Source organism: Gambusia affinis, linkage group LG18 (assembly GCF_019740435.1).
Source record: "Gambusia affinis linkage group LG18, SWU_Gaff_1.0, whole genome shotgun sequence".
Classification (NCBI taxonomy): domain Eukaryota; kingdom Metazoa; phylum Chordata; class Actinopteri; order Cyprinodontiformes; family Poeciliidae; genus Gambusia; species Gambusia affinis.
The window spans coordinates 9954337-9974935 of record NC_057885.1 but is presented as its reverse complement, the minus strand read 5'-3'; the positions used below and the strand labels follow the sequence as shown (position 1 = coordinate 9974935).

The following is a 20599-nucleotide window of genomic DNA, read 5'->3' as shown; positions in this document are numbered from 1 at the left end:
CTGGACAACTTTTACATGAAGCAGGAACATTTACAATGAAGTTTGATACATTTAGAGAGAGAGAGCGGTCACAATCGGCTATGCTAACTGCGCTAGCTGGGCTAAAGTTATCAAAAACAGCTTTAAAGTTGTTACCATCTGATGTTTCTGATTTTATGTCATGAAAGTAGTAAACGTCTCGAGGCCGTTTGGTGTCACTTCTCTTAATCTTGAAAGTGAATAATCAGAATAGTTGAGGTTAGGAAGTGCTCAATTAATGACCATTAACAAGAGAAAGTAGTAGGTCAAAACTAATTCATTTAAAATAGCATTAAAAGACTTTTCAAATGTACCGATGTTGATTATCCAAGCTAGAAATTAATTCAGATTTTGTAAAGTTAGAATTTGCAGGTGATTTTACATATTTAAAATCTGAGGAAATCTGGCTGATTTGCTCATTTCATTCAGAGCAAAATATATACAAATGTTTTCTGGTAATCCGGTGACTTTGTGTTTATCTCTAATTCTGACTTAGAACAAACTCAGATGACGTTTCAGCAATTACCAGAGAAGGACCTGAAGTTATCAGGTTGATCTTTCAAGCTTCATCCGACAGTCGTAAGTGGTAAATAACCGACTTGGTTTTTAACCAAGCAGGGCTTTACGAGTGCATTTCACAGGCAGCTTATGAGAAATATTGATCACATTCTCCTTTTTTTGTGCTGCTGGATCCACAAGCAGCCAGGAGGTAGGCGGTATCCCACCCATCAGGGCGCTGTGATATATTTATTAAAGAGGACGTGCATGAAACAGCAGGTGGCACGAGGATAAATGACAAGGAGCAAACTGGTGACACATCTATGATGGAGAATCTGGAAAAAGACTGAAGGACTATAAATACACAGGGAACAAGTTACAAGGAACAATGAGGAGGATCAAAGGAGATCAAGGTCAAAAGTACTGAGAGGAAATAGAAATGACAAAATAAAAGCACAGGGAAACATAAGGAGCAAAGTCAGAGTACATTATGTTATTACTATAATATTTAACATGACTGTAAAACAAACACTAGAGAAACACCAAGATTACAAAAGCAAAACATAAAAATTCAAACTAACACACAACAGAAACCATATTGACCGACACAAATCCTAAAGAACGTGACTTTAAACCCATTCATTTTATTTAATATTATACAGAAACATATGACCTCATAACAATGTGGCTGCAGTTCTGTTAAATCTTTCAGATTGATTTTAGATTTCGTCTAATTCAGATTTTCTGTCACACCTGATTGTTTTAGATCAAGGGCATCAAACTCATTTTCATTTTAGGTCACAACAAGTCCGTGAGTGTCTTCAAAGGGTCATTTGTGGCAAAATATACAGACAAAACTGAATGTTAAAATATGAATAAATACCTGTCTCTGCTTTCTCAATATTAAATATTATTAAACATCTTCTCACGTTTATGTAATTTGGCAGTTTACAGAAGAAAACTGCCTTGATTTGGTTGACGTCAAGTATGGTGGTGGTTATTTCATTTTATTTAATAGTTTCATTGTTATTGACAAAATGACAAATTCTGCTTTCCACCAGTTTAGCCAAAAGCTAGCTTGATGTCTTTTATAAAAGCACATCAAAAAACATGTCAAAATATTGCTCTTTTCCCCCCTAGTTCATTTAAACATATTTATGTTTTTGGAGCACCAGAAGTCTTACTGGAATGTGAAAAAAAAGAATAAAAAATCGAGAGATTGTAATGGAGCACTAATACGATCATTAAGCTGCATTAACGTTAAATCAGTATCCCCAAGCTTTCAATGAGACGCTGCCTGACATTAAGATGCAAACATCAAAAAACACTCTAATAGGTTTGTCTCGTGTAGGTTCTGTTTTCTTGTCATCGTGCCGCGTTTTCCTTGAAAATAACTGCGGCGTTTTCACAGCAGATTGTACATTACCCGAGTTATTTTCAAAAACACATTAATGTCCTTGAATCCTGAATAACAGGCTCATCACCAGAGTCCCTGAGTATCTAATTAGCTTCTATCAATTCACCTTGAATGCATTCCCAGCTCAGCGAGTTTTGATTTTCTGACAACAAAGAAATCTATTGCTTCCTGCAAAAAAAAAAAAAAAAGAAAACCTTGCATGCATTAAGCTGGGAAGCACTTTGCATGACTGCCGTCAGATGTCTGAACATAAAGAAGAACAAGTGGAAGTCATTACTTTGGATTGGAAAAACAAACTTTTTTTTTTGTTTTTCCTCTCAAGGCTGACAGTGGTTAACAGACAAAGACGCTGCAGAGACCTTACTCATTGTTGGTCGAGGAAACAAAGCATGGTGCCATCTTGTGTCCTTGAGCTATGATCACTTTCTGCTACTGCACTGACCTAATCAAGGCAGATGAGCACAGAAATGGGTCTGGTTTATAGCCAGACTCAAACCCAACCAGACGAGGCTGGAATGTGGGTGTGCGCGTGGGTGTGTGTGTGTGTACCAGGTTTTTATATCTTTATGGGAACCTATTTCTGTCCACAATGTGGGGTTATGGGGACCATTGGTCCTTGTGGGGACATTTTCTTGGTCCCCATGAGGGAAATTGATGTTTTTGGGTTAGTGGTTAGGTCTGTGATAGTTGGGTTAAGGGTAAAGGTTAAGGTTGTGGTGGTTAGGGTTAGGGTTATGGTAAGGTTTAGGCTGTAGAAATTAATGGAAGTCAATGTGAAGTCCCCACAATTGATGAAAACACAACTGTGTGTGTGTGTGTGTGTGTGGGTGCGTGTGCATGTGTGCGTGTGAGTCGAGCTCGTCTCACATGATGCCTCTGAATAAAGACAAATGATCAGAGGTGTTAAAGCAGAGGGAAGGAGGTGGTGGAAAGTATCACCCGCTCATGTACTTAGTTGCACAAACAAAAGAAGCGACCTTGAAGCTTCTATAAGCAGGGCGGTGAGTTTGAATGGAAGAATTTAGGATTTCTTTTTTAAAGTAAAAGAGAGAGAGAGAGATCTGGGCAGCATCACCACAACCATTTGAGGAAAAAGACTGTGGGCTCTCTTCCTATTACACCGAGGTTTAGATTTCCTCTGCGGAAAGGGAAAATTGAATGCGCCAGCTCAACTTTCCAAGCAATTGCCTGCACCTCTTTGCATGAAGGAGGGGATTTATTTGGCCCTGTGAAAGGTTGGCAAACTGAAAGAGGGGAAGATTTAGGCAGCAATGATGGCTAACGTGCGTGTGTGTGTGTGTGTGTGTGTGTGTGTGTGTCACAATGCCACAAAATACTAAAAATATGATGGATCACCTTCTATTTTGGATTATGAATGCTGACTATTTCAGCTTTCATCCTGCTGCAGGCCTTGGTTTTCATGCTCGCAGAAGGGACTGAAAACAATTTTTTATTTTTTTGTTTGGAAACACAATTACTCTACAAGCTTTCAAAATATGCCCTCCAAAAATGTCTCAATACCAAAGCTGTAATTCAAAGGCACAGTTTTAGCATAACAATATTTTTAAGGGGTTATTTATACTTTATTGTGGAAAATTCATATTGGATAGTAGCATTGTAAATTCAGATTTAGGCCATCTGGTCCGTAATGTAATACCAGGACTTTTGAAACAGCCTCAGATTATGAAACTATTTAATCCATTCAGTTTTCATAACTGAATAATAACAATCAAAAGAAAGAGGCTAGATAGAAATAAAAATATCACTGAAGAGAAGGAATTTGAGTTCTGACTGGTTTCCTTTCATATCATCCAATTTTAAATATCTATTTATCATAATATTTAATTAATTTTCATCCAAAATCATTGATAATGTGTTTTCATAGACTACAGACTGGTGACCACCCATTTTTGCTACCATTTGGAAGAAAGACTTTGTATCCTTTTTGTTTTGCTTTTATAATTTTTAAAATAAAACCCAGAGTCAAACATCTCCACCAGACACACATTCACTGAACAGACATAAGAAGGCAACAATGTGAAAACGGGTTTTATACAGGAAAATAAAGGCATCAACATGCATAATCAATTGATATATAAATGTGGATGAACGGAATTTGTATTGTCTTTAGAATATATTTAGTTAAAACCTATTGGCTCACAAAATAACCAGCTTTTTAATGGTATTCGTGGACTGGCAGGTCTGACATATCCACAAACAGATGTTGATAGAAATTCAGAAGAGAGTTTTATAGTTTCTGAGTTTAACCTGTGGAAGACATGAAGCTCATTCAGCAATTGCCTCTAAATTGTCACAAAAAGCTAGGAATGTGAAACAATGTGTTCAGCAACTCCATGCTGCTTTGCGTCTACCAGACTCACTGGGCAAAACGGTGCAAAAAGACAAATATTTAACTGTCTTCCTTCTTACTCTTCCATGTACACCGGAGGGAAAGTGTCTGTGAACATCAGTTTTCAAGTCTGGCAAAGATTCCCAATTGGATTTATCTCTGGACATTGAATGGGTCACAATTTGATTTGATCAGAACCAGTAAACCTTCTCCTGCTGGAAGAGGAACCCCAGTGTCGAGTCTTAGTTTTTCTTCCAAGGTTGTTCTTGGTTCCATCCACATCATCTTTGAGCAGCTTCACTGTGGAGGATGACGTCAGGCCAAAACCTTCAGTTTTTATTGTCCTTATGTTGACAGTTTGCTGTGTCTCTCCCATGGCTTTTGGTAAACTGTCTTCCAACAATGTACATTTCTTGCTCTATTTAAAAAGTTGTAGATGTGTGAAGTGGGGAACATATCTCTCAACAGATTCTTCCACCTGAGCCGTGAATCTTCGCCACAGTCACCGTAAGCCTCTCAGCTGCTTCTCTGAGTTTTGGCCTCACTTGCTGCGTGACATCTGTGTCTTGGAAGGTTTAAAGGTTGTAAATCCTCTTTGCTCTTTCTGTTCTCGGTGGATTGTTTGAACAGAGTTCTGTTGGACATTTAAAGCTTCGGATATTGTTTCATAACCTAGTTCTGCTTTAAACTTTTCTGTATCTTCCAGTCTGAACTCTCTGGTCTGCTCCTTGGTTTCAGTGATGCTTCTTTGTCTCCAAGGACACCCTGATGGACGATGTTTACTGCTCAGATAACGTCTAAAGACAATTGATTGCACAGACTGCGACTTAGGGGTCTCAAGCCAAAAGGTGTTGGAAACAAAGACAGTAAAAACATTTATTTCAACATAACATTTAAACACTTTCATAAGACCCAGTGTTCCACTTCGTCTCACGTCCAGTGAAGAGAGAACCGTTCCTCCCGCTTCCCGCCGCGGCGTTTCGGGTCAGGCTGGTTCTCAGGAATGCAGCTGTGAACCTTTGGGGCGAGCTTAAGCCCGACTCTTGTGTGAATCGTGTCAAAACAGCGAGCCATCACTTAGTCCACGCAGGCCGGGAAAGGCGGGTGGGTCCTGGGGCCCTCGGCCCTGCAGGTCACCTGACAATTAACCTTTGACCGGGCGCCCTTATCGCTTAACGCGTCTTCCTGTCTGTAAATGTTTGCCGTCGTGTTGTTTACCTTCCTGAGAGCCTCCGCAGCGCCGTTTTACCCTTTTCGCTGTCTTGTCGCCGTCCACGTCCCTGTATCCCTTCTCCTCCACCGTCTGGTCCGTCTAATCCGACACCCCCTCCCAAACCCCAACTCCGTGACCTTTCACCCTACGCACCTCTTTGGAAGTCACATGATCGTGCAGGTGTGGAGGGGTCTCTGCTCTGACCGACCTCCAATTAGTGACCCTAATTAGTGGAGAGGCCCCCCGATGGGCGGCTGAGCTGCTTCATGGCGGGAAAAGACGAGGGGAGACGAAGGAAAGAGAGCAGAGAAGAAGAGCTGGGGCTGCGGCCGGACAGTGAGGCGTTCCTGAAGGTCAGCGGACCCTCCAGAAACACAGACATACAGACACATACAGTGGGCACAGATAGAGAAACGGAGCCAATGTGAAGCAGAAAGTTCATTCAGAACAACAAACAGAATCCAAGAGCCGGACAGGAAGTGATCTGATCTGAACAAACGAAGGCATTGGGTGCAGGAGGGGCCCGTTCACTTCCTGCTAATTAGATAGGGACACACACACACCAACCACCAGTCTGATTCTGCTTCTTCCTGGCTTTAAAGACACTTTTAAATGATCTTCATACCAAAAACCATCATAAGCAAGAGAGCAGCCCAAATATGGACGAGTCCTCTGCAACAAGAACGTCAGAACATTTTCAAAAGAAAATGCAGTCCAGAACGTCGCCAAGATGAAACGTTTAGTAATCAAATTCAGGATCACAGGTGAAATTATGTTAAATTAAATAAATTAAATCAGATTTTAGTTCATGGTTTAAATAATCCACTAGGGTTTGGGGTTTTCTTCTGATTAGAATAATAAATCCTTCGTTTAACAATAAATTGTAATGACTTCTGCTAGTGTTTTATTCTTAATACCTTACAAATATTCGACTGATTTACAAAAAAAAAGACAATTTTTTAAAATTGGATTCACATTTTAAATCAAAATGTTCAATCAAGCTGTTTAAAACAAACCTTTCAAAATCCACCATGTTTAGACTACTCTGGGTTCGTTTCATTTGCTCTACCTTTTTATATATCTTGGGGGGTTTAAAGTACCAGAACTTCTAGTAAGGCAACTTCAGAACATTGATTGGTTCTGTTGGATTTTTTCTTCTTCAGAAGCAGGAAGATGGTGAAACACAGAAACGCACAGCATCAGTATTGTTTAATTAGTTAATCATTACAAAGTCTAGTTGCTTTTAATTTGTTTATTAAAGAAATTATCAAACTAGATCTAATAATTAAATAGAATTCCTCTAAAAAACTTTTGTTAACACTTTTAACATAATTAGAATGAACCAAACAACAGAATAATAATAAAAAAAATTTCAATTCAAAGTCATTTTTAATCAATTAAAATGAACAAATGAATGAATCAATATACTTTAATAATCCAAGGGAAAATTCACAACAACAGAAGTTTTTAATTGCTCTAAAGTTTTTGATGCATAAAGTTACTCCTTTGTTACTGGATCCATTTTCACTTTTGCTGTCTGTTCTACGCCACGGCTGTCAAACTCATTTTCATTTTGGGCCACATCAAAAATCTGAATGTTCTTAAAGGGCCGGTTCCTCCAGAATGTATTGATGAAACCAAATAAACTGTTAAATTATCAATAAATAGATGCTCCTCTGAAATTTTGTGATTGATTTAGTGTTTTTGTTTTTTTTAAAATCACATTACAGATTTTGTGGTGCTAATTTAGAAACGTTTGTAAAGATTTTTAATGATATTTCCTCTAATGTGTTAAATGTGACTTTTTGTTACTCGTCATATCTGTTACGCATTATATCTTGACATCAAGTAAGTCTGAGGCAGCTGTCACTTAAACTTCATGTCTCTGACCAATTCTGAGAAAATTTACTGTAAAATCTGAAAAGAAAGTGGAGAATCTGTTGATTTTGTGAGAATTTTGCCGATTTTTGAAAAAGCTGGAAGGACTCATTGATGTAATTTTGAGTCTAGAGGGCCACATGAAAAGCTACGGCGGGTCAGATTTGGCCCCCAAGCCTTGAGTTTGACACATACGTGCTCTGTAGAACATGTTTCTCATAAGGAAGCACGTTTAGGGAAACATTTTGCGCCTTTTGACCACGTTTACCTGCATGTTATGTTTTGGAGGATGAAGGAATCGTTCCTACACGTTCGTCTTCGTGTGAGTGCAGACGTGACGCCGTCCTGCTCCTGTCAGATGAGGAACCAGCATCAGGAGAATGTTGTCATGTTGATGACCCGACCCAAACGGCGAGGCCGTTTCTGTTTGTTTGTGTTTCCGACTGGATGGAGCTCACCTTTTCAGAAAGAGCAGTAAAGAATCAATTAGTTCACTCCTCTGTAGGAGATGTTTACCGCCGCAGCCTCTTCCTCCGCTCCGCCTCCCCCCTCCCAGCGGCCCCCCCCAGTTCCCTCCCTCGTGTTTTCAAACTGGCCACCCATCTGGTCTTCTTTCTGCTGCTATGTTCACCTCTTCCTCGCTCAAATAAAGGTGCCAATCGCTGTAATTGGCACCCCGCGGATCCATTGTCCCGGTGTGAAGAGGTGCCTCTCTCTAAAATCTGGGCTGAAGGGAGGGAGTGTGTGCTGGAGGGTTCGGCTTGGTGTGTTGCCTACTCAGCTCCAGCGCCTTGGTTGTTTGCTAGTTTTTCTCCTGACGTCTGGAGGAATCCACCAGACAGTCGCATCTTGTTTCTTTGAAGGCATCAGAGAGTTTCTGCCGATGTTGAGACAACAAATTTGATCGATTCTGTTTCAGTCTTGTTGGCAGATTTAAGCTGTTAAACTTTACTATCCTCTATTTATTAAACATCCCAGGCTCAAATCTCTTATTTCCGTATTTCATTCGATTATTTTATTATTATTATTATTATTATTATTATTATTATTATTATTATTAACAAAACATACCTTTCAAAAAACTTTTTTCAGAAAAGATCTTTTGAATTTGCCCGTAAAACACGTTGAAGTTCGTTAATTTTTAATGTAACTTCCTAGTCTCACAGTTACTGGCGTAGAAAAACCCAACTTTTAACTTTTGTACATTTTTATGTTACAAGGAAATGTTTTATTTAAAAAAAAAATCACTATAGGCAGTTATTGGCTTGCCGTTAATAGTTGGTGCAACATGATCTTTGCTAAGAGGACGACACCTACTCTTCTTTCACAAGGTTGGAGCCTACAGAGAGGATGACCTTTGACCTTTCCTCTCTGCACAATCTCTCCTCCAGAGTTGGGGCTCCTCTCTTCTTCAGCTCAGCTCTCAACAGGATTCAGGTTTGTCGACTCTGGTTGCCATGGCAGAAAGTTTTCGTTTTGTGTTTGTTTGGTTTGGTGAACAGCTTCTACGTTGATTTATCTGGACGTTTATTAACATCATCACGTCGGTAACGACCCATTTTCAGCTTTCCAGGAGATTTCACCAGATTATTTTTTTAATTTTAAACGTTCTCACATTTCAAATAGTTTATGACGCTGCACACACACAAGCCCGCAGCATTATAGATCTTTCACTGTGCTTCAGAGAGAGTGTAGGGTGATTTTGCGCAAACGCATCTTTTGTTTAACATCAGACCCACCTGAATATCCCGATTCCAGCGATTCCTCTGCTTTGATTCAATATATGTGCAGAATGCAACAGAAGAACTCCACAAGGCAACTGACAGCAATTCAATGGGTTTCAGTTTCAAATTATGTCCTTATTATCTCTAAGTCTCCTTCTTCTCTTTCCATATTTATGTAAAGAGTTCACCCAGCTGGCCTTATTCTATAAAACAGAGGGTTTTTTTTCATTTGTAAAAGCTCAATCAGACAATTAAAATATGATTTGTTTAATTTCTACCATATTTATAAAATCTATCCTCCTTTGAGGTTCTGGGCATATTTGACTTTGTACTTATGGGGGTTTAAAAAGTGGCTCTTTTGAAATGGAAATGTTTAATTGGCCCACAGAAGGCAGTCCAAAGAGTTCACTGAACTCTTTGTGTTCACGTTTGTGCTGGTAGGAGTGACAGGTTTTTTTCTCCATAGTTATTCAGATAGTTAAACAGTCCAATCTTCTTCCTTACTTTCCAGACTGGATGGGAATCCTGCCAAACTGTGATCTTTGGAGATATTTTAGAAGCTTTTACCAAATACGGTTTCTCAGGGAATTTTGGTAAAAACCAATTGCTGCTTAACTGTTAAATTATCTTAGATTTTCTTTCTGGATTCCTGTGATTATATGAATTTATTCCAACGCTTCTTATAAATCTCCTACAAATCATGGCTGACGGCCACATTTAGCTGCTAGATTTAGAGTGAAATCTGATGACGTTTTATCAGTTATCAGACGGAATAAAAGTCTCAGCGTGCGAGACGTTAAGATTTAACATCAATGTTGGTAAAGATGCATGTAACTGAATACAAGAAAATGACAAAAAGAGCAGCTAAACAAAAGCATTTTTTGTCATTTTTTATGACAAACTTGCACAAAAATTCATCGCTCATATTTACTCTGTGAAACTTTTCCACAACAAGAACTTGAGCATTAGCAGATGGATCATTTTCACACACAAAAAAGTCTTTTTTTCCCAGAATAAAACTGAAACAATTCAGCTGCACAGTGGCACAGTTGGTAGCACTGTTGCCTTGGGTTCGATTCCCGGCCCGGGGTCTTTCTGCATGGAGTTTGCATGTTCTCCCTGTGCATGGTGGGTTCTCTTCGGGTTCTCCAGCTTCCTCTCACAGTCCAAAAACATGACTGTCAGGTTAATTGGTCTCTCTAAATTCTCCATAGGTATGAGTGTGCATGATTGGTTGTCCTGGCGACAGACTGGCGACCTGTCCAGGGTGACCACGACCTCCTGACCCCACTAGGGGACAAGGGTGTTAGAAAATGGATGGATGGATGATCCAGCTGCCCTCAGTGAAATATTTAGTTGTTTTGTTGTTGTTTTTTGTTTCATTTCAACTGGCTATATGTCCTGTCACTATTTAGCTTTATGAAGAATAAAAAGTTGAATATTCCTCTTCACTCTGCAGCGCTGAACACAATTCAACGGTTTCTGATAGCATCAACTAAAACGCGTCATAATTAAGAGTGCCTCATAGATTTAAAGGCAAAACGTTGACGCAAAAAGAGCTTAAAACGTGCCCTGAATTTGGTTTGCTTTGAGAAGCAGGAAGACTGTCAAGGTTTCTGTAGCAGGTTGACACACTTATGGAAAAAAAAAAAAAAAGAAAGGAGGAATGAATAGAGACGGAGCAGATCACTGCAGATTTACTTTTCTGTTACGGTGGGAAGAAACAGACAGAACACCGGAGTCAAATTACATAGACATATATTTATATGCATATGAATAAAAATGCATATACATATTGTACAATATCTCAGCAGAGCGTGAAAACAGCTCCGTCAGCCCGGAAACAAAAGAAAGCCTCTTTAAATAAGTGCAAAATGTTAATGAGACAAAGAACTGTAAAGCATATATAAAGTTGCTGTTGTTTTTCTTTTTTGCCTAATCTTTCTTTCACATTTTGCTTTTTTTTTTTTTCCTGTTAAAATCACACAGAGCAGACACAGAGATAACTTGTGCAAAGACCCATTTATATATATATTTATATATAAATTTATATCTATGTACATGTTTGTCACAAGTAGTATAGCTGGTGCCGTTAGCTTGACTTTAGGTTTTGATTTACTGCTCAAAGAAAAAATAAAATAAAAAGGGTTGGGGGGGGGGGCAGGGGGGGCTCTGCATTATGAGAAATTAAAACAACAGCTTCATACGACCTAAAAGAATCACGGAGAGCGTTTCTTTAAAAAAAAAAAAAAACAACAAAAAAAACCGACAAGTAAAATTCTTCCTCTCAGCTGGAATGAGAAGAAACGGATAAATAAACAGGAAATGGGCTTTGTCCAATCCGAAGCAAGGCTTTATCAGTTCTTTCTGGGAGGAGAAGCGGCGTCTCGCTCTCTCTCGACCTTTTCCAAGCTGAGCACACGACACAACAACTGCAGATATACATTACAAAACACCATCAATCAATGACAGACAAAGGAGTCGGTGCTGAATCTCAAGAGAAGAAAACATGACAGTGAGAGAAGCCATAACCTGTTTCTCTTTTTTCTTCTTCTTCTTCTTTTCTTTCCTTCATTTACAACGCTGTCCACACGTCACGGTGGCCGAGACCGAAAATGAGCAGGTTTCTATTGATAAATAACTTTTTTTCTTCTTATTATTATTTTTATTCTTTTGCATCAATTATCTCAAGCAACTGAAGCAACGTGAACAAAAAAAAAAAAGAAGAAAAAAGAATAAATTTAAAAATTAAAAGTGACGAGAACAGATGCTGCGAGTAAGAGACACATAACCTGCAGAGGAGCGCGGCGGTTTTAACATGACAAGCGGGCCCTCCTGACCTCTCAGCTCCGTTTCACTGCTCAATATTTGATGCAGGAGCGTGTGAATTATGGATGGTGCTTATGGAAAATAATACAGTGTTCAACAAGAGCACAGGTGTACTGCTGCAAAAAGCCCAGAGTGGGTGTTTTTGTTTTTTTCCTCCTTTTCTTTTTGCAGAAATCATCAGCTGCAAACCGCTGCTACACGGGCGCCAAAAGGCCCCGCGAGCCGACGCACCGAGGTCAGATCCTCTCCACGCGCCCCCTCCCTCCCCCCGTGGAAATTTATCGGAAAAACTAGCCCTGCCTTCACTCGTAAGTGTTTTACAAATTGATGTCACGGCAGTACCTTTCTGCTGTTTGATTTTGCTTTTTTCTTTTCGCTTTTCCTCTTCTATGCTGCAGGAACACCTTAGACTAAGAGAAAAACAGTAACAAAGAAAATAAAAAAATAAATAAACCACACACACACACACACAACAGGAGAAAGGAAAAGATTCAAAAGGAAAAAGCGATGACAAACAGGAGCGAAGAGGGGAATGAAAACTCAAACGACACGCGAAAATTGAGGGCAAACTGTTGCAAATTGCAGGTTCTTGCGAGGCGATTTGGACATGAAGGAAACCTGGATGAATTGCTTCTCGTGAGAAAGAAAAACAAACGCGAAACAGGTGGTCCCTTCCATTTGCCCTCGGCTCTCCGCACCCTCGATGGATGTCATTTTCACCAACCCAAACACACGGAGGTCAGCTTAGCTTCAAATCATTCAATTATAAAAAAAAAATAAATGTGCAGTCAATTATAAAACCAACCAAGAGACTGCGATGATGAAAATGGACGTTTCTAAACCTAAGCTGCCGCAAAATGCCAAGCAGAGAAAAATACATTAGATTTTTCTCTCTCTTTTTGCCTTCGATAAATGGCTTCTTCTTCTTCTTCTTTCTTTTTTTTATAAAAACAAAAACAAGCATAAAAGCTGAAGAATGAAGCAACAGCTGGCGATGTGAAGAGAAAACAAAACCATAAAGTGCTTTCAATGAAGAGCAATCAGAAGGGAGGGCCAAGGTGAAGCATGATGGGAGGTGGAAAACAAGAGCAGGGTCAAAGTGGAGCTCACTGTAATGATGTTTGTGGGTTGCAGAGAAACGTTTCTCCTCCAGGCGTGGACCAGTCGGCTCTCTCAGGGTTCACCAAGACGCTCACAAGTTTCCATGTAGATCTTTAAAAAACAGATCATATTCAGATCATACTGCCATCTAGACGACATGATAGGAGAAAAGTAGCTTTGTTCTCTGGCTGTATTCAGTGTCCTGCCCCTCCCTCACCTGCTGCTGCACAATGTCCTCATGACATGGAAACTGAAAGAGTCCCACTTTTTGTTACTCTTAAGGCTAGAAGGTTGGGAAAGTCCGAGTTGACTGCGAGCAGCAAGCTCGTAAAGCGACTGCAGTCCAACAAACTAACACTGATTAACTAAACAAGTATTTTTTCTGCAGCTGTTCCATCGACTAAATAATTTCACAAACTGTATTTATTGAAAATAAAATTGCTTGATGGAAACACGTCGAAAACATGCTTTTCGATAAAAAGTTTCTTTTTTTCCCCGTTCCTCGGGATGAGGAAACTTTTTCGCCCGTATCGAAATGAGTGCGTTTCGCAAAACTGCAACGGAAACACTGTTTCCACATCGTGAGTCATGTGATCAACAAGATGTTACTACTGGCGGAAATGACAAAGAAAACAACAGGAAGTGGTAGGAAGATGACGTCATTAAGTTTTTTTAATGACTTATCGCAGGAGCAAATTTATTCGCACGTGGTTTTAATTGAATTTCTTATTTAAATCTTAAAATTGCGTTTCTTGACATTAGCAAAACATCGACAAAGTTTTGCGCACGTTTGTAATGGCAACACAGCCACTCCTTCTTTGTGACGACCACAATAAAAATGACCGTTTCGTCAACAGCATCTGTTTGTATCAAATAGCCTGGTAGATAACTGGAAGATGAATAAAGAGCAGAATAGGAAAACTGCAATAAATATTAGAAAACATTTCAAAGGTTTATGTATTTTTGCTCCATTTTGTGAATAATACAAAAGGTAAATGCAAGAAATCACATTGTTATGACTGCTTTCAGCAGATTACTTTACCAACAGCAGGAATAATTATTTTTTTCCTGCTTTGAAGAATGTAAGTTTTTTTTGTTTTTGTTTTTTACATTTTAGTGTATACAGCGTTTTCACTCACACTGTGAGAATCTCCTCTCGGCCCATGCCTAAATCTTAAATATTCCACGAACATTTTCAGATGATAGATTTTAAAACAATGAACAAAAAAAAAAAAACAACGACACAAACTTACCGCTTTACAAAAAGCAAAACACACGCAGTCGAAACATGCTAACTCTGGACTCGGGTGTTCTCTCATTCAAGCAAATATGTTTGTTGGAGATGAATTTTCGGTGGAGCAACTCGTTGATTCATCGCCCGCGGCTGCAGCTCGAGACCCGCAGCGAAAACCTCCAGATTGATTCTCCTTAAATAGATTATTTTTCTATCTGTGAACTCTCTCCGAGTTTGACTGAGAAACTGTGAGACACGTGAATCAACCTGAATCTGGGTTCAGAGGTCATCTCTCTCTCTCTCTCTCTCTCTCTCTCTCTCTCTTTCTATCTTAGGGCTGCGACCTCGACAAACGAAATGTCGGCCAGCTCTGTAGCTTCATGTTTCCACCATCTTCCTCACACCAGTGTTCGTCTTCACTTCCTTTCATGTTCAACAGTCAGCCCTGGATATGTACTGTACGTTTGCACCATTCCTAGCATTTACACAAACACAATGAAAATAAAATAATAATACCAATAACTAAAAAAAAAAAAGAAAAGAAAGAAAAAGAACGATTTTACAAAAACTACATCTGGACACCAAACAGACTGATATTAAGAAGCTACGATTATTTTATTTTTTTCTGTGTGTGTGTGTGTGTTTCTTTCTACGGTGATAGCACGTTACCTAAAAGTCAAACAGAACAGGAACTGTAAGATGTAATTACTGCTCATTTCATCCAGATGCTGAAGCTAAAACCGGGCCTCGCCACAGAACCTGGAACCGTAACTCAACGCCTCTCCTGTTGCAGGCTCTCTGCTGCCAACGGCTTCAAATGATTCATGTCAAGTATGTTTTTGAGGTTTTTTTTTCTTCCCGAGCAGCAAAGAAAGGCCCATAAAGAGAGAGACAGAGGGGGGTGGAAAAATGTCACACACACAAAACTCACTGGACAAAAAGTGACTTAAAACTACTGTAGAGAGAGTGATGATAAAAACACCTGTCTGCAACATACACACAGCAATTCTCCAACAAAAAACAAAAACAAAGTTTTAACACTTTTCACCAAGTCTTTTCTTCTTTTTTTTTTCTCTCTTTTTTTTGTCCTTGTACACAAAATGAAGCTGGCAGAAAGCGACCCCGTCACTGCCGGTCACAGGTTTTCTGGCTGGCAGGACGAGGCTCCTGAAGTCACGTCCCACACGCCTCGGGTCCGCTTAGGAAACCGTTTTCTTCCCACCTAGATCCGCCTCCTTCCTGTCCAGCCGCATGTACGGCTCGAAGGCTGACGACCCACAGCCGTAGGTGGACGTCAGTTCGTGATGGGCCCCCCCCAGCAGGGGCATGGAGAAGCAGAGGGAGTGCGGGGGCGGGACCCCGAGCCGCGGCGAAGACGGCGTGCCGCCCAGAGACGGCAGCGAGAGCCCGAACGTCCCGCCTGGTAGGGAGCTGGGCGAGGTGCTGCTGCTGATCCCCGGGGAGGTGGAGGAGCCGCCGCCGGGGCTGCCCAGCAGGGAGCCGTTCGTGGGGTGAGCTGGGGGCCCCAGGAGGGAGTTTGGGGGCGGGGCGGGCCCCGACAGAAGGCGGCCCTGCTCCAGGAGGCGCAGGATGTTGCAGGTGGCCAGAGACTCTGACGTGGAGGAGGAGCGCTTGTCTGAGTCCTTGGTGGTGTCCTTCTTCTGCTTGGTCCGACGGTTCTGGAACCAGACCTTCACCTGCAACGGCACAACACGCAGTGTCAGCGGAGGACTGGGGAACAAACCAGAGCAAAGCCTCGCAGAGAGAAATCACACATCCAGCAATAGGCTGGGTTTGTTTTTATCTTGGGCTTCAGGGGGGGTTTTGGCTTCAAAATTTAAATGCACTATGCCTTCATCTTGGGAAATCAACACCAATAACTTTGCGGACTTAACGTTTTATCGCGATATTTTGTGGCATTATTGTGATAGCGGTAAAACTGATGATCAGATCTATTGATTACTTTTCAAATTTACTGATAGCTGTTGACGCTCTCATTAAACCAACAGTGGAGAAAATAGTAAAAAAAAAATCAAATTAACAATGTGGACAGTTTCCATCCATCCATTATCTGAACACCCTTCTTCCCTAATGGGGTCAGGAGGGTTGCTGGTTCCTAACTCCAGCTGCGTCCCGGGCGAGAGGCGGGGTTCATCCTGGACAGGTTCGCCAGTCTGTCACAGGGCAACACAAAGACATACAAGACAAATAACACACTCACACACACACACTCACACCTAGGGAGAATTTAGAGAAACCAATTAACCTGACAGTCATGTTTTTGGACTGTGGGAGGAAGCCGGAGAACCCGGAGAGAACCCACCATGCACAGGGAGAACATGCAAACTCCATGCAGAAAGACCCCGGCCGGGAATCGAACCCAGGACCTTCTTGCTGCAAGGCAACAGCTCTACCACCTGCGCCACTGTGCAGCCTTGTGGACAGTTTAAAAAAATAAAAAAAAATAAAAAAAAGCAGAGAACGATAAATCAAATTATCATAATAAGAAATATATCACGATAAATGCAACACAAAGCCTAAAACGCCCAGGTCCTGATGCAGTATGTGGCTTCAAAGCTCAGTGAACTCCACCTGTCCTCGTCCTTCATGTTTAATTGATGGAGCCCAGCGTAGGTTTATAGCATGTGGACGACTTGCAGAGTGTGTGTTGAAGAGTGGAGGGCACCGTCGGGTCACGGGAGGTCGCCGGACGAAGAGCCTGAACCCTCGGTGGCTTGAGAGGAATCACGCGCATGAATAATGTATCCACTGCTCACCAAGATACGACAAACTCTGTGTTCCCTGCAGACTCGTCCTCATATACCCGTCTTAAATGTATTTAATAAAATACTTCATATTACTGCTCAAAGCACTTTAGCTTCTAAGGACTCAAATTGTGTTATGCAACTTACAGAGAGAAACTAGAGCGCAAAGTATGGATGCCATATTTCTACTCACCCTTTTCTGTAAAGATGTTTGTTTTTTTTGTTGGTTTTTTTTGTGCTACTTTACAGTAACAGTGAAAAAATCTCTTAGTATTGTCAGTACTTCTAAAGCTTTCTATGATAATAATCTCATCTATAAGTACCAAGTTTTACAAATATGATGGCAATTTGGAAACAATAGCACAGCAGAAGAACTTTGTCAATCATTTCTTTTTGTGTCGCAAAATCAAACAAAAAAGAAAATAAAAAAATTACTTTAAAAATTCAAGCATGCATCCATTTTCTAACACCCTAGTGGGATCAGGAGGGTTGCTGGTGCCAATCTCCAGCTAACGTTCCAGGCGAGAGGCGGGGTTCACCCTGGACAGGTTGTCGCCACTTTAAAATCCCACATAGTCATTTATTGATACTTTATAATTAGATGAGGATACAGAGTAAATATGCCTTTCAGTAGCTGATATTTCTAAGTTGCTGGGAGTCAGATTCCCATATGGTTAAACTGAAAAATGGTCACTAACCTTTAGCTTGAAGTGTACGTTTTTGCACTTTTGACTATTCAAATCCTTCACAAGCACAGTTTTATAGAACTTCCTTTTGTACAAAATTTTGAAAAGAGTTTGCAAAGAAATATGCTGAGAAACCCCAGCTATCATGTAGCTTGTTATTTTTTGGGAAAATGATAAATGCACTGGGCTACACTGTGCTAACAGTGCTCCAAGTAACTTAACGACAGTAGCTAACAGTTGATATGCTACATAATCAAGCTAACAGTAGCTAGCTTGAATATGTAGCTTATCAACTAGTAAATCCAACTTGTTTTCAGCGAAATCAAGTTGGGTTTGATGTAATTCCCAGATCCAAGTTCCCTACTTTAGTCGTATAAGGCACACAATAAAAGGAGGGGAATAGCATTTCTTCCTGGTTTATTGTTTAAATATTAACTCAGTTAATTTGTGTTTACCTTTCAACAATTGATGCTAAAGCTTTCTTTGCATATAACCAAAGCCAGCCTGAGTACCCTTAATGAAACAGTTCTGAAGTGTAGTTAGCTAGACCCAGTGCAAAGAGCTAAGTTAGCATCATTATTTGCTAATGGCTAGCCAGCTACTATAATTGGTCAAAAATAGTTTGGCTCTTGTCTTCCTCTCTATTTTCTTTCTCTACAGAGTATCTATTTTCTTTAATATTGACATATGTCAACACAAAGCAGGAAGTACTCCCACAATCTCTTCAAAATAAGAGTCTCAACTTTAGCACAGAGCTTACTTCCCTACTCACTGTTTTATAATCTCAGTTAAATTTTCATAGACAGGTAGCTACTATTATGTTTGATGTAAGGATTAAAAACAAAAACAAGTTTGTGTATGAGTAAGATCGTAAACTTCAAGTTTTACCGCCACCTGTACAGAATTAGATCAGTCAGAGGGATGTAGCAGGAGGTACAATCTGCTGTCATTAGTAGCCAGGCTAGCTAAAAGGATTGGAGCTTTGGATTAGAGTCGGTGGGGTTAGATGCTACAACTGATCCAATCTAACAAGTGCAACAGTGCCTCACAACTCATTTTCTTGCTTAAAATTTCCTCCGATGTGTTATTGTGTTATTGTTTTAACTCAGACAACGAGTCGCTTCCCATCTTTGGACCTTTATTTCTTGCAGCGTTCGAATCAGTTGGTCAGTAAACTGCCGAAGGAAGAAGCAAGAGATCGATGGTGTGGTTGGTAATCAAGCTGGCGGGTGTAAACTATCGTATCACCGCGCCGCGAAGGCAGGCTCAAAAGGAAGTTAGGTCAAGTGAGCTCATGGGTTTCACTACAGACCTCGGCGCGAATAATGGGATCGGAGAAGATCCCACAGCTCAGGGGAAGAGCACCAGAAACAGTGGGTCTCACTGCACAATCCAGAGAGAAACAGAGGAGGAAGGAGGCACCCAGGGTGGGACAAAACCTCTTCTCATGCTAGGTATCGTTTTTTTTTTTATCTCCTCCATTTGCATCTTTAGATCTTACAGTGAATTCCCCTCATGTGCCAACTCTGTCCAGGACACCCACATCCCTAAAAAGGCTTTGACAGCAGATAAAACTCTCAGCCAATCCCTTTCCTTTATCCCTGCGTGGAGGGCGTGGCTCAGACCTCTGCTCACATTGCAGCCCTCCTGCCTCTTCCCAAAGGAGGGGGGAAAAAAAGATCAGGGGGGAATAAAAAAAAAAAAAAAAAAGCTTGATGATGTTTTACAGGGATTTTATTACACGGATGGAAATGATGAGCAGAAGAGAAAGCAATACTGCCTTTGGTACAACTACACTATTACATATAAATCCCAGTTAATGGGATCCAGAGTTCAGAGCTGGGGCAGAGATTACCGAGGGAGATCTGGATCTGGCGTGACCTGCGTTTGCCCCGGGCTTCACCCTCTGGCCTTCTCCGCTCGCACTACGGCGAGAGCGCCAACCAACGGCGAGCGCGGCGGGGAAACCCAAGGGTGCAACGTGCTAAAATAAACATTACGCCAAGTTAAATCTACTGCATTGTTATGTTTTTAGGTCATATATATGTTGCTTGTTTGAAACAGCGGAGTGTGGTTTCCTGTATTTTTTGGGATTTGGGAGCCGACTCTTTGGGAGCAGGTGCAATGAGGAAACAGCTACATTTTAAAAGATTAACCTAAATCAGCATTTAGCCATTAGACAAACCCCTGCTGCTCCCAAATAAAAAAGACCCAAATCTTTATAAGGGTTCCCCTAAATGTACTGCTTTACTTTAAAAACAAAACAAAACAAGGAATAGGTGCCATCTGTGCAAAACATTAGCTGTGTTTGTGCTACGTATGCCACTACAATCTCCTTTTGACAGAGGAAGAAACAAAATGGAGAGGAAAAGAGAAGCATTAAATGGTAGGGACCAGATTAGGAATGTTTGATTTTACGACAACAAACTATTTCAATAGTAATTCTGGATAATATTGGTTGCAACTCAAACTCTTTTTCTTCACTGGCTTCTGTCTGTTTTTGTCCTATATGAGCCGACGCCAAAATCTGCTGAACGATAAATTGTCCGAGAAGTTATTGTGATAAATGATAACATTGTTGCTTTTTTAGACCATTTTCAGGTAATGTAATGGCAACGGCATAAGAATGCAAGAGCACATTCTCAAAGACCAATAAACTTTCAATTCTAATGAAGATTTTACATTTGGATTACAAGGGATTTTAAATATTCCACATAAATAAACCAATCAATAAATAAAATGCGTCATAAAGTTTCTGTACACAAAACTGTCCCTCAAAAATGCGCTGGTTGAGACAAACCCACCAGGCTGGAGGCTTCTGTCAAAGAGAAAAACAATAAATTGTGCAAATGGAAATCAAATGATTTATCATGCGACTAATCGATT

The 20599-nt window shown here is 40.5% G+C and overlaps 1 protein-coding gene across 1 annotated transcript in view; it reads right to left on the bottom strand.

The window, feature by feature from the left end:
* Positions 1–10839: 10839 nt before the first annotated feature.
* vax2 (ventral anterior homeobox 2) overlaps positions 10840–20599 on the bottom strand; it is a 29644-nt gene continuing 19884 nt past the window's right edge. The window contains exon 3 of the mRNA XM_044097353.1: positions 10840–15959. Within this exon, the coding sequence (XP_043953288.1) occupies positions 15462–15959 (498 nt within the window). The 3' untranslated portion in view covers positions 10840–15461. The remainder of the gene's footprint in view (positions 15960–20599) is intronic.